General features: G+C 43.3%; 1 protein-coding gene across 14 annotated transcripts in view; it reads right to left on the reverse strand.

Annotated features, from left to right (window-relative positions):
* MARK2 (microtubule affinity regulating kinase 2) overlaps window positions 1–13,668 on the reverse strand; it is a 111,035-nt gene that overhangs the window by 33,591 nt on the left and 63,776 nt on the right. For all 14 annotated transcript variants that reach the window (XR_014542834.1, XM_083591760.1, XM_083591759.1 and 11 more), the window contains exon 2: window positions 1,774–1,953. Coding sequence is in view for 13 of the 14 variants with exons in the window: in XM_083591760.1 (XP_083447886.1) it covers window positions 1,774–1,953 (180 nt within the window). In the remaining variant the exon portion in view is untranslated. The remainder of the gene's footprint in view (window positions 1–1,773; window positions 1,954–13,668) is intronic.

Raw genomic sequence — 13,668 nt, forward strand, 5'->3', positions numbered from 1 at the left:
TGGCTATTCCTCACGCAGAGCCTTCCATATGTATGGCACCAAGTCGCCAGGGACCTCAGACAAGAATGCAGGATGTGATTTAGTAGAGGAAGAACAAACAAGGTGGGCAGGTCAGCTTCAGCCAAGCCACTCCTGCTCTCTTCAGTGGAAGCAGGTATTTCCCTCAAGGATCCTCATCAGAGAATTGCCTGCAGTATGTGCTTACAAGCTTCCAGGAAGCTGAGTTCGGCTGCTTGGAAAAATAACCCAGAGTCCAGAAAACTGTCTGCCCCACAGGGCAGCAGATTCCATCTTGATGAGCAGTGGGAAGTGGGGACTGCAGACTCTCCCCACACTGGCTGAAATACTCAGGAGGAGAAGGTAGAGAGCATCTGAAAGCTTTGCAAATGGAAAAACTGGCTTTTTTTCCAAGGCTGCATGTCAGTTCCTCAGAATTAGCCCTGGAAAAAGCTTGGGGTGTGTGGTATGTTCAAAGTGCTTCACTAACAGAAGGGAGTGTGGTACAGTAGACGCAGCATGCCAACGTCTCAAGAGGAAAACCAGTACAGGCTATTTTGGTACAATGACTTTGGTGTGGTTCAGAGTGGAGTGGGGTTCTCATTTGGACAGGCACTTCAGCGGCCGGAGATAAAGATTTTATTTCAGTAGTATGTTTTTACTGCTAAAATGTGGTTTTAGAAACAAAACAAAATCCATACGCAGTGAGAGAGAATATTTGTTTTTTTAAGATGCAATGTACTGGCTTTAAACCTAAGAATGACAATGAGATTTTGACTTGTGCTATTGGGCTTTCCTGTCTCCTCCTCTTACTGCTGCAGCTACGAATGCCACCCCAAACCACCCAGCTGCTTCTGAAGGTTAGGGGACCTCTTCAGAGTTGAAGAATGGTGGAGTGGAGCAGAGACAGTGACAACTGACCCCGCTGACTAACTGCACCTTATGCTTGTTCAAGAGGTTCTTGGGGACCAAGCCGCAGTGCTTATAAAGGTCATCTGCCCAGAGCCCTTGTGGATAGGAAGGATTATAAATCAATTTATACATGACTCAACAAGCAAAGGGCCCTTTACATATATTACTATGCAGTGTGTGCTGATGCAGCACAGCAGCTAAGGATGGGAGATATATCCATTTAAATCTCATCAAACTCACTAGGTGGCTCACTAGGCCACCCCCTCTCAGCCTCAACCACTCCATCTTTTTTCAGTTAATAACACTGTGCTACCTTACAGGCTTGTTCTGTGGACTGAGATAATGTAAGGCAAGTTCTTTCAACACTCAAAAAGGTACCACAAAAGTGTTAATTATTACTGCTGGTGCAGAACTAGCTCTCCTGAGAACCTTGGCTTTTGTTGTTGTTACAAGAGAGGCTTATTTGTAAAGCAAGTTACTAGTCCTCAAGGTTATGGAGGTGTGACAAACACACATTTTGTGTGTGTCTCCCCACTTCCCTTCTTAACCTTTCTACTTCTTACCCGTTCACTCCAGGTATACATCGGCCTGTCCCTCTCCTACTTCTGCACCCCAGCTGAGCCTAGAAACTCCAAGCCCAACACTAAGAGCTATGACAATCAGATCTGAGTAAAATTGTGCTTTAACCTAAACCACCGAGACAGGACACAGAAGCCAGCTTTTCTGGTTGCAGAATTTGATTTCCCCACATTTCTCTTCTTAAAAGCATTGTTAGTTGGACAACTAGACTCTCATTCCCTCACATCTTTGGAGGTTGCCTGCATAAGCAAAAGACCCCCATTGCTCTTGCTTCCCCTCTCTCACCTCTTTCCCTGTCAGGACATGCCGTGCCAGTTTGACCTTGGCGAAGTTGCCCTTCCCAATCGTCTTCAACAAGCGGTAGTTCCCAATGTGTGGCTGCTCATCAGCGGAGGTAACTGGGCCGCGGCCTCGTAGCATGTTGGACTTTGTGTTGGGCTTGGACTCCGGATGTCCCAAAGCCGGCTGAGAAGAAATTTAAAAAAAAAAAGTTTGGTTTCTGCAATGTCTAAGCAGTTCTATTCAGTGTCAAAGTTCCCCATTTCCCACTTTCCATTCCCATTCTGGAATGAGAGAGAGACAGAATGTCACCCAGTACCTAGTAGCAAATACTTATAAACAGCAGTCCTTCAAAAACGCCACAAAAGTTACTAGTCTACAAGAATGTGGAAAAATTGCTCAGTCTGTGCAATGTATATACTGCGTTGCAAAATTTATTAGGCACAGAATTTGTACTTTAAAAATCCATAAAGTAGACACAACCCTACCCTCTATCACCCTACAAAACCTCCCCCATTAACCAAAGCTGCCCACAGTATATTTAATGAGATGACCAGCTGGGCAGCTGAAAAGTAGCATCCAGGGGTGATACCCCAACTCAAAACTCTAGCTGGGAAAAGATCTAGCTGGGAAAGGATGCTATCAGTTCAAGGAAGGGAGCACAGCTGCTGTACAGGCTGACTGCTTGGACCTCTTTGTGGATCACAGCTCAAAACAGCCATTTCCAACACACCCTCCGGCAGATACAGGCTGACTGAGGATCTGGGATCTTATTTGCAGGGTTTATGAAAAGCCAAAGAGCAGAGCATGCTCAGAAATTCAAGGGATGCCTCACCCAGTTGTTGTTTAAACATGCAGTTGAGGCCACATCCCCTAAGGAAATGACACTGCCCGCTTTACCTTGCTTATCACATTCACCCTGCCATAACCATCCCCAATTCACACATAGGGAAATAAAACTGAGAACATGCAAATTTGGTTCAGGCCATTCAAAGGCATAGCTGTGAACCAGAAATATCTGAGCTACGGCTCCCATTTTCTAATATACCACAGATGGAGAAGCTGTGGCCATCCAGATGACGCTGAACTGCAACTCCCATCGGTCCCAGGCAGCATAGCCAATGGTGAGGGATGATAGGACCTGTAGTCCAGCAACACTGGGAGGGCCACAGGCTCCCTATCCCTAGGCTATTTTACTTTATATATTTGAAGGATTTATCAGCCCGTCCTTCATCAGTACAGATACCAGGGCAGAGTTCGCACAAAATTAATAACCAGCATACAGCGATAACAGACCAAGCTTAGCATCATAGGAAGCTGCCTTATACAGAGTCAGACCCCTGGTCCATGTACAGTCAGTACAGTCTACACTGATTGGCAGCAGCTTTCCAGGGTTTCAGGGAGGGGACACTCTCAGACCTACTTGGAGATCCCAGGGACTGAACCGTGGACCACTTGCCAGATGCTCTACCACTGAGCTATGACCCGCTCACAAAAGTAAACTAAGATTGTAGTCTTCGTGGGTCTGAATGGAGGACTGTATTATACTGGAACCTAGGAAAGTGACATATCCTGAGTCAGACCACTGTTCCACCAAGTTCAGCATCGCCAATGCTGACTGGCAAGAGATTCTTCAAAGTGTTAACTTGATGTCAAAATAACTATGTTGGCGTTTGCAAGAGGATGGTATTCCACAAGAGGCGCCACCACAAAGAAGGCTCTGTAAAGCAAGTTTTCCTAGGAGTGGAACATGGAGAAGTGCCTCCAGACATCCAATTAACAAAGCAAGAGAAGTAAAAAGAAAAGGAGAGATAGTCCTGAGGAGCTTGCAGTCAAAACAATCTTCGCTCCCATCTATTCCACCTACCAATCTCCTCCCCAATCCTATTTCTGAATCTGTCCTCAAAACTGAAACCTCCAGAGCTCCATCTCTGGATGGCCTTGCCAACCACACCTTTGGGCCCAGAGCCCCCCATCAAAGCACTTGCTTGCAACATCTCCCAAGCTAACTTCATCTCACACAAGGGCAGAAGTTAGCTTTTTGGGGTGGGTTTTTTAGAACCCACCACACTAAAAAAAAGAGTTCAAAGACAATCAACAGAATTTCAAAAATCAACAGTACTTTATATGAGTGTGTTTGATTCCTTCCATTTTTTGTCATCCTATGTGAAGCCACTGGCACAGGGCATTTGTTTGCACTCTTCCTAGCAGAGGAAACAGCACTCTGTTTGCACTCCACTGATTGCAAGAAGTATTCCTGACTTGACAGTGACTAGAGAGGAGAGCCCTAGCTGCAGCAAGTAGCAGAGAGCACAAAGACTCACCCAGACTTGACAACATGCACGTTGACTGGAGAGGACAGCATCTCACAACACTTCAGGGTGGGGTGTGTGTGTTGGTTTTTTAAAGTGGTTACAGGATAATTGGACTATGACTTAAAAGTGCCTGATTGAGACCAGGCTGAACATGCCCACAACATTCCCATTGGCCAGATTTTCAACCTGTTTAAAAATCATGACCACTGAAATGCAGCCGTGCAAATCTCTGCACCTTAGAGCAGGTCTTGAATTTTGTGCAGTGAGCCTGCAGATGTGCAGAATGCAGACAGGCCTGGCAAAACGGAAAAATGTTTTCTGCTCTGGCACTGCACCCCACATTTGGCTTGCTTTCCCAAGGACACTCTGGGCTGTTGCTCTCTTGGGCTCACTGCAACAGCTGAGCCACCATTCCAAAAGGCACCCTGGAGGAGCAGAATCAAACGCTGCATCACTCATTTATAATTTACACTCACGTCTGGGTACGGAAGGAGGAAAAGGAACACAAAACATCGACAACAACCAAATCTCGACTCCTGAGAGCAGGACTAGAGGCATGGGGACTTCACATGACTGCACCTTCAGGGGAACCTATTCCATAGAGATTAAAATGTGGGCTGCCACTAAACAAGCAGCATTCAAAACTCCCATTTTTCTGGGTGCGTTTTGTGACAGGGAATTTCATAGAAGCGAGCAGTTTCTGAGCTCTGGACACAGTACTGCGCCTAAGATTACAGATTAAAATTGCCACTGTTACTTGGAAGTAAAACCCAGCCAAGTTCAATGGGGCTTCCTCCCAAGTAAAATGTGCATGGATTGGGAACCTGAAAACTTTCTTTCCTTTTCAACCCAACATGTTTTGTTTAGGTTTCAGTTGCCTTGTTTAATGCACTTTTAATGTATGATGTGCTTTTAATTTGAAATATACTAGCCAGTTAGTTATGATGGATTAAGAAGTGCATGTTAAAGTGCTATCTACCTCAGACTCTCACAGTGATGCTTAAAATCCAAACCAATTTTGGAGTGGAATCACTGAAGGACCCTTAAGACTTAGGTCTGCGAACTGGACACTCAAGGTGGGTGTCTCTGCCATCAGTTGTATAGGGCTTTAATATGTGCTAATTGTGGTGCCAAAAAGATACATTTATGTGAAGGAAAGGGGGTGCAGGGAGAATCCAGGGCGTGTATGCAGAGTGGAAGGAAAGGAGGGCCTTTTTCTGCCTCCCCACTTCCAGCCACTCTCTGAAGACTGGAGAAGAGACCCTCTTAAGAATATTAGGGGGGTGGGCAGGGGAAGGACTAGACCACGTGAAAAAGGAACGTAGTATTTTAGCTGCAGTTCATTCATTTTCAGCTTTGTATTCTTGTAATAAAAAAGTGCGCCTATACATTCCATTGTGGCGCCCATAACCTAGGTTTAAGGTGCCATTTAGCTCTTAGCTTTCATATCTAAGTTTCTAACACCATAAACAAGTTATCCTAAAGGGAATCTGGTGGGATAGGAAGCTGCCTTATACCAAGTCGGACCTTTGGTCAATCTAGCTCAATACTGTCTAGGCTGGCTGGCAGTGGCTCTTTGGGGTTTCAGACAGGAAGATTCTCCCAGCCCTGACTGAAGATGCTACAGGGGAATACATCTGGGGCCCTACCACTGGGGTTCCGCCCATTCCCAATCTCAAGCAAAAATATGGCTCTGTGAAATAAGCAGTGCAGTGGCAGAAAATGGAAAGCAAAGGCCACCTTAACTAAGTTAAAGCAAGGATGGGAAATCCATTTCCCTCCAGGTGATGCTGAAGATTGGCCATGCTGCCTGGGACTGATGGGATCTTTAGTCCAACATCACCTGGAGGTCACCAAGTTCCTCCATCCCTGCAAGAGAGCAGCAGTGCCATGTTGTGGGGTTGATGTTTTCCGATGGTAATAAATCTGCACTCTCTCTCATGCTAAAATGGATGCTTATACATTACCAAACTGAACTGAAAAGTGTTAACTTTCATGTATGACAACTTGAGATCCATATACTGTACATGAATGAGGCCCTCTCTATTAGCCTGCTTGTGCATTAAGATCACCAGAAAATGCCTTTCATGTAGTTCTGCTGATAAGACGTGGCTCAGTGTGTGGTTACGTCGCACGGGGCCTTCTCCATGACTGGCATTTCAGCCACAGAATTCCCTCCCTCCTGAGGTATAACAGGCATCCTCAGCTGGTCATCTTTTGATGTGGATTAAAAAGGTACCAATTCTCTCAGGCTTTTGCTGGAAACTGATGTGGTGCTGAATTGAAGGCAGTTTACTCTGAAGCTTCTGGGATTTTACTTTTTTTGCATTTTAACTCTATTTTAAATGTTGTTGTGATTTTATTTTATAGGCATTTATCAGTTTTGTAAACATCATGAAATTGGTGGGTGGGATACAAGTGCAAGTATTAAGTATGTTTATAGCACCTGTTTATTACATTTCTCCCATCTTTCCTCCAAGAAACTCAAGGTGGCGCTGAACATGGTTCTTCCCTCCCTCCTTGCTTAGAAAAGCACAAACAAATACAGATCAAACAAACCAAACAATCCTAATTGATAAGGTACATTGGCGCAGTTAACAGTGCCTTTTAAAGCATTAGTGAATAGTTTCCTTTGTTGCTTGCAGCTTTCCTTCCAAGTAAAAGAAGGTGGAGGGTTTGAAGCAGGTATTTCAATTTCCCTCCAAACACTTCCTTTAGCAGGCTGAGGTAGTGCACTTTTTTGTTTTGAGTCCAGGTGAGTTTAATCTTTGTCCCATAATTTTAAAACAGCTGCTTTTAAAAGAAAACTTTCCAAGGAAGTCTTTTTCCCCCACTTGTCCTCTTATTACTTCAATTATCCTCACAGCCCTATGAGAGAGTGTCACTACCCTCAAACTGGCATTATGCAGCAGTGTAACGTTCCAAACCAGTTTCAAAGCCTGCCCCAGACACAACACATTGCAGTAATCCAAAGAGAAGGTTTACAGGGCGTGGAACACTGAAAGAAGGATCTCTTTTGGTCCCGGTACAGTCATGCCTGGTGTAGCAGCCTCAGCTAGAACAAGGTACTCTGAGCCATGGAGGGCATTGTGACAAAGACGGAACAATGAGCACCTCAACTATGAACCGCTCCCTTTTTAGGGGAGAGTATAGCCTCCTGCTGAACAGGTTGAACACCATTCACCAGTGCAAAAGTGGACTAACAGTACCTCTGCCTTTTCTGGACTGAACATCAGTTTATTGGCCTTCTTCCACCCCATTACCATGCCTAGGATTTAATTTAGCATCTCCACCATCTCAGCCAATTAGATAAATAAGAGAAATAGAGTTAGGTGCCAGCTGCATTCCAAATCCCTAAATGATCTAATGTAGTACAGGGTTGTGCATCAGGATTCAGGCAAATCCTGGGGATATGTCTGTTTGGGGGGGGTGTCCTTGGCTTGTCAGAGGCAAAATGAAATCCGTAAGAGGTGGCACAGGTTGAAGCAAGACCTCCTGTGATGCTTTGGTGATCCAAACAATAGCAAAAAGTTGCAGAGAAAGTGAAAGTAAGATCCCTAAGTTTTCCATAACATGAGGGGTGGTGGTGGTGAAGGAACAGAGAGCAAACAATAGAGAGGAAAGAGAATTGAGGGACAACTCCACTGTGACTGATATGTTTAGACATCAGAGGGAATAATTTTATCTGAAAAATGAATCCCTTTTAGTTCTCTCCACCTTGAATCAACTTTAAAAATATGGCTAGTACAAATGCCCCTTGAGCTATTTGCCTGCAATTTGGTAGCCTTTTTTCACTATGGGCTAGTTTACCTGCAAATTCCATTGACTTTGGTCAAAAACAAAGAGAAGTTACAGCCTTTAAAAAACAAAAACCCAAATCCTATGAGTGAATGGGAGGTGATGGAATGAAATAGACTGATAGATCCTGAACCAAATTGGGCAGCCCACAAAGCACCACAAACTGGAGCAGACTATTTTCTCAAGTACTGACTTGAGGCCCAAATGTTATGATCAGTAAGCACACTTGGTGGTTTGATGTTTATGCTACCTGAAGCCTGAATGCCACAGAGTTACAGAGATACCCACAGCACCACTTCTGTAAGCAGTTGCTACACAGATGAGTAAAACTACAGAAGAGCAGTGCCACCCACCCCCAATTTGGACAAGCTCTCCAGAATGATACCATGATTGATTGAGGGAGCAAGAGAATCAGTAGGGTTGCACCTCCATCTCACTTTGAGCAAAAGTCATGCTACAGAGTGACCCAGGCAGTTTTACTGCTAAAACCAAGCCAAAACCTCAACTGAAATGGACCTAGAAAATGAGTTTCGTCTAAGAGTGTCTGGAGACGGCTGCAACTACTGCTTGAACACTATGTCCGGGAAGGGAGTGTTAGCAATTGGCCCACAGTTGTTCAGAACTTCTGGGCCCAATGAAACTTTTTAGGAATAGTAACACTATTGTCTGGGAATAAAGGAGGCTGGGAATACACCCTCTGTTAACAAGGAATTTGCTACTTCCTGCACTCAACCAGTCACCCCCCCTCTCTGCTTGATGCAGTTAGCTAGGATAGGCAAGGGCCACATCCACAGGGCCCTAAAGGTAAAAGTTATCCAGCAAGACAATTTTGAGGTCCGAAAATTGGTGGATACAGGCAATTTTGTTCTCAAAGTCTCTTGCAAACACATCACAAAGAACTACAGTACTGGGATTCCACCAAATCTATCAAATCAGATTTCAAAAGACTCAAAACCATTTGGAAAAGCTCCACAGGATGGCTTTGTGGGAATGCAATTATGGTGTAGAAAAATGGCTACTTCACCATCACTACAGAGAAGGTTTGATAATTAGCTCTTGTATTCGGTCGGACTCATCATGAAATCTTATCCAGTGTTCATGCCATCTTTCAACCTGCTTCAATGCCCTCAGCTCAGGTGTAGGGTTCAGCTTAGCTCAACAACCACTCGAGTAATCTCTGCATTCCACAGAGTAACCAGGAATTTGAAAGAACTGCCAGTCAAACCAGCCAGAAAACTAACTAGATTCCATCAGAATTCATTAACCTCTAGTACCCACCCCCCGTGTAGAGGGGAACAGTTGCTATAAGCCATAAACCTCAACAGGGAGTGATCTGACTATGAAAAATATTGTATTTTTCACTCTATAAGATGCACCCGACCATAAGACACACCTAGTTTTTAGAGGAGGAAAACAAGAAAGCAACGCAAAGCCTCTTGAGCGAAGAGGCAGGAGCGCTCCAGCTGCGCTCAAGAGGCTTTGTGTGGCTATCCCCAAAGCCAGAAGAGCAAGATCCCTTGCAAGAGCAAGATATATATATATATATATATATTTGGTTCTACATACTTTTATTGGGTTTAGAACTGGACAAATCACAAGTGTACAAAATGGTAGACCACACTATCAGAAGCAGAGGACTGTGGACTGTGCAAGAGCAAGATAGCTGCGCAGCCTCTTCAGGGCAGAGGGATGAAGGCTCCCCGCTGCCCTGAAGAGGCTGCGCATGGCTAAGCCAGAAGCTAGAACAGCGAGAGGGAGCACTGCGCAGCGATCCGTCTCACTGTTCTGGCTTCTGGGATAGCTGCGCAGGCTGCATTTGCTCCATAAGCCACACACACATTTCCCCTTACCTTTTAGGAGGGAAAAAGTGCGTCTTATAGAGCAAAAAATAGGGTGAGTTGATGTACAATCTTTCACTTTCAGATCACCATCCTCCTTTCCCGTAGAAAGAAGAAAACTGAGCATCTGTCCTACTACATGGGTTGGGATGATGGTATCTTGGGACAGCCTCATGGTCCTAATGTATTAAGCAACTCACAAATACTATGGAATCAGGACTCCATGGGCCAAGTGGGTCATTCCACATTAGTTCAATTTTGATGAAACTTAGTATACACCCTTCCCTTATGGTTGAAAGAAACCCCTTTTAAAAAATTTCCTCTATCTCAAACGGTTTTAATTTTATAGCACTTCAAAGTTTCATGAAATCTGCATTTCATTCTTTGTCAAGAAAGAGCATGTCTTTGCAATAATTTTCACCATCAAAAACTTTTGATTCCATCATGCCCACACACTGAAAATTTAGGTTTTCTAAACCTAGTTTTTCCACCCAACAAACTACATTTCTAATTTTTTTAAGGCATTTATAAAATCTTTTGAGCGCTGATGTATTTTCCCCTGAAATCCTCATCATGTTATTGAGCTCTGTGTACAATTCCAAAGAGATCTGATCATTGGTTATGGAGAAAAAAAATAAAATGTACACAAGGCCGAGGATCTCAAGAGAGACAGAAACGCAGATTTCACGAAACTTTGAAGTGAGATAGACGGGAAAAAATTTAAGGGGGTTTCTTTCAACCATAAGGGAAGGGTATACACCAAGTGTCATCAAAAATCTGAGACGAAACCCCTGTTTTTCACATTGATTTGATGTGGAATGACCCAAGTGTGACTTACCCAAGAGCAGAGCATGGGTTGTCCGTCCCTTTCTCTCCTAAATTAGCAGCAAGAGGGGTTTCATCCTAATTCTCCTAGCTTTTTTAAGTCACGGAAAGCACAAGCAGGCTGCTCTCAAAGCAGAAAATGCATCCATGGAAACCCATGAATATCCTATTTCACTTGTTCCCAGTGTATGAGCTAAGTCTAAGCCACAAGAGCAAGGAGAGGCAAACACGACCATTCACTCTTGTTGACAAAGGTCTGCAGAAAACATGGAGAAGAGGAACCATTTCTGCTGTTGAGACATAGTGGTCTGGTGTGGGGAAAGTGGATAGGAAGAAGTTTTTCTCCCTCTTGTAACACCAGAACCTGGGCCCATTCAATAAAGCTGAACGCTGGAAGATTTAGGATAAGAAAAAGTACTACTTCACACGTTGTATAGTTAAACTATGGAACTTGCTCCCACAAGATGTAGTGATGCCTACAGACTTTAAAGGATTGGATACATTCATGGAAGATAAGGCTAGCAATAGCTACTAGCCACTGTGGCTATCTTCCACCTCCACTGTTGGAGTGAGCCTCAGAATACCAGGTGCTAGGGAATCAAAACTGGTGAGAGCACAGTGGCACTTAGGTCTTGCTTGCTGGGCATTCTGAGAACAGGAAGTTGGATATGGGCCTTGGGCCCAATCCAGCAGCAAGGTTCTTCTTATCTTCAAAGTGCTTGCTCTGTGGAGAAGGCTCACCAGTGTCTCCAACCAGTGGCCTTATGCTAGCACCCCACATTGTGCTAGCACTTCCACCTATCTGGAAGAACCCACCTCTCAAAATCTGGAGTGGAGGATGGCAATGGCAGTCCTAATCGTTCCGGAAAGAAACAAGAGGTACTGTGGTAACTTGGGCAGAAAATGCAGCAGGGGATGTTTTCAGTCGGGCCGTAAGACTTCTGGATCAGGCCCAGAGACCAATCTAGTCCAACATCCTGTTCTCACAGTGGCTAACCAGATGCTTATGGGAAGACCACAAGCAATAGTCCAATAGCTTTTGTGATTCCTAGCACCTGCCCATCTCCTTACAAGTTAGTTTTCTATGTGCAGAGATTTCCCCATTATATTATAATATGGAGGAGCCACCCCATCCCACGAGTCCCCAGTCTGAAGAGAGATACTCAAGGTATAGCATTACCTAGCAAGAACTAGGCCATGATCAGGAAAGGAAGTTAAGAGCTTTATGATCATCTAACAGGCTCAAGACCACGAGGAGCACAGAGGTCTAAATCAAACACATTGTTCTAATTATCTCTTATTGAACCAGCTCATCATTCAAACCTTTTTAAAATGCTGCTCTCCCTCTCCCAACTTAAGAGATATTCTTTGTATATTCTTTGTAATATAACTTTTCAGAGGAATATCAAGCCTAGTCCGTTGCAGCAAAACCAAGAATGCCCTTTGGCACCTTAACAAGACTAATAAAATTATGGTATAAGCTCTAGTACACATAAGCTTACGCCATATTACATTTGTTTAAGTCATTTAAGTTGCCACAAGACTCTTTGTTGTTTAAGCTTTAATCAACAGATTAAAAACAATCTTCCTTCTAAAATAAATAAATGACTGAGTGGCAGCTTTTGTTTATTAAATTGCACTTTACTCCTTAAACACTCCCTTTTGCTCGCTAGCTATCAACAACACAGGTTGTGGTAACATCCAAATTAAATTATTTTATCAATTAAAAAACAGTTTAAAATCAACAAAAATGATTTAACTGGCTCATAGCTCTTATTTAGAATCCCCTGCCTGTTGATATCATGCATGCACCTTCGCTGTACTCTTTTCGGTATCTGCTTAAAACATTTTTGTTTGGGCAAGCCTATCCAGACATGTTAATGATGGCATGTTTTAATATTAATTTACTGTTAATTGTCATTATTTTTAAATGCTTTTAATTACCGTATTTTTCGCTCTATAACACGCACCAGACCATAACACGCACGTAGTTTTTAGAGGAGGAAAACAAGAAAAAAAAATATTCTAAACGAAATAGTGGATATATGATTTTTGTGGTTCATGCTGTGGCCACAGACATGTGATCTGACAGTGAGTTTGGAGTAGCCCAATGCAAAAATCCTGAGGATCCATGTGGATCCATGCATTGTAACCACGGAGGAGGGAAGGAACCATGGATCCTCTGCTCACGACTGCAGCAGATCCCCCCCGCCACCCGCAGGCATTCGCTCCATAACACGCACAGACATTTCCCCTTACTTTCTAGGAGGAAAAAAGTGAGTGTTATGGTGCAAAAAATATGGTAGTTTAAACATTTCTTGTAAATTGGAATATTTCTTGTAAAATGGCTTAGAGGTTTTACTACAATCAAGCAGTATAGAAATTTTATTAAATAAATAAAATAAAAATTATTTTCAGAGTAAGATTTAAAAAAAAGTCAGATGCCTGAAGTCATGCAGTTAAGTCACTTACAGTATTCTGAAATAAACTGTGATCCAAGTTTACCCATTCTGTGAAAATCTGATTTATTTATTTTATCCAAAAATGTATATCCTGTTTTTCCCATCACAAACATATTGCTCAAAACAGTTGACAGGTATTTAAAAAATAAGGACAAAAATAAAAATAAGAAGAATAATCCATCAATAAATCCAAGATACCAAAGAGTACCAAGGCTAAGAGAAATATCAAAAAACTAAGGGCACAAAGCTTAAGTTAATTTGGATAGCTGGACTGGATTCTAGCAATGAAACTCCACATAATATCACCGCTAACTCTTTTTCAGGCCTAACAGATACCACCAAATGCAAGAAGGGAAGGATATTTGCTGCCCCATAATATTTCAGGACATATCATGTTTTAATATTCTGTTAGGATTATTAGAGGAGCACACTATTTATTTATACCCCGCCCATCTAGCTTGGTTTCCCCAGCCACTTATGCCATGGGGCCTATCCAAGCCCAGCATCCCGTTTTCCACAGTGACCATCCAGATGCAAGGGGAAACCCATAAGAAGCACAGAAGAGCACAATGGCCCTCTACTGCTGTTGTCCTCTAGCACACTGCCTCTTGTCGCTAGAGGCTAATAAAGTCACCATTTCTAAGATGGGTACTTTCAACCTGT

This window comes from Podarcis filfolensis (assembly GCF_964270895.1).
Source record: "Podarcis filfolensis genome assembly, chromosome: 16".
Lineage (NCBI taxonomy): Eukaryota > Metazoa > Chordata > Lepidosauria > Squamata > Lacertidae > Podarcis > Podarcis filfolensis.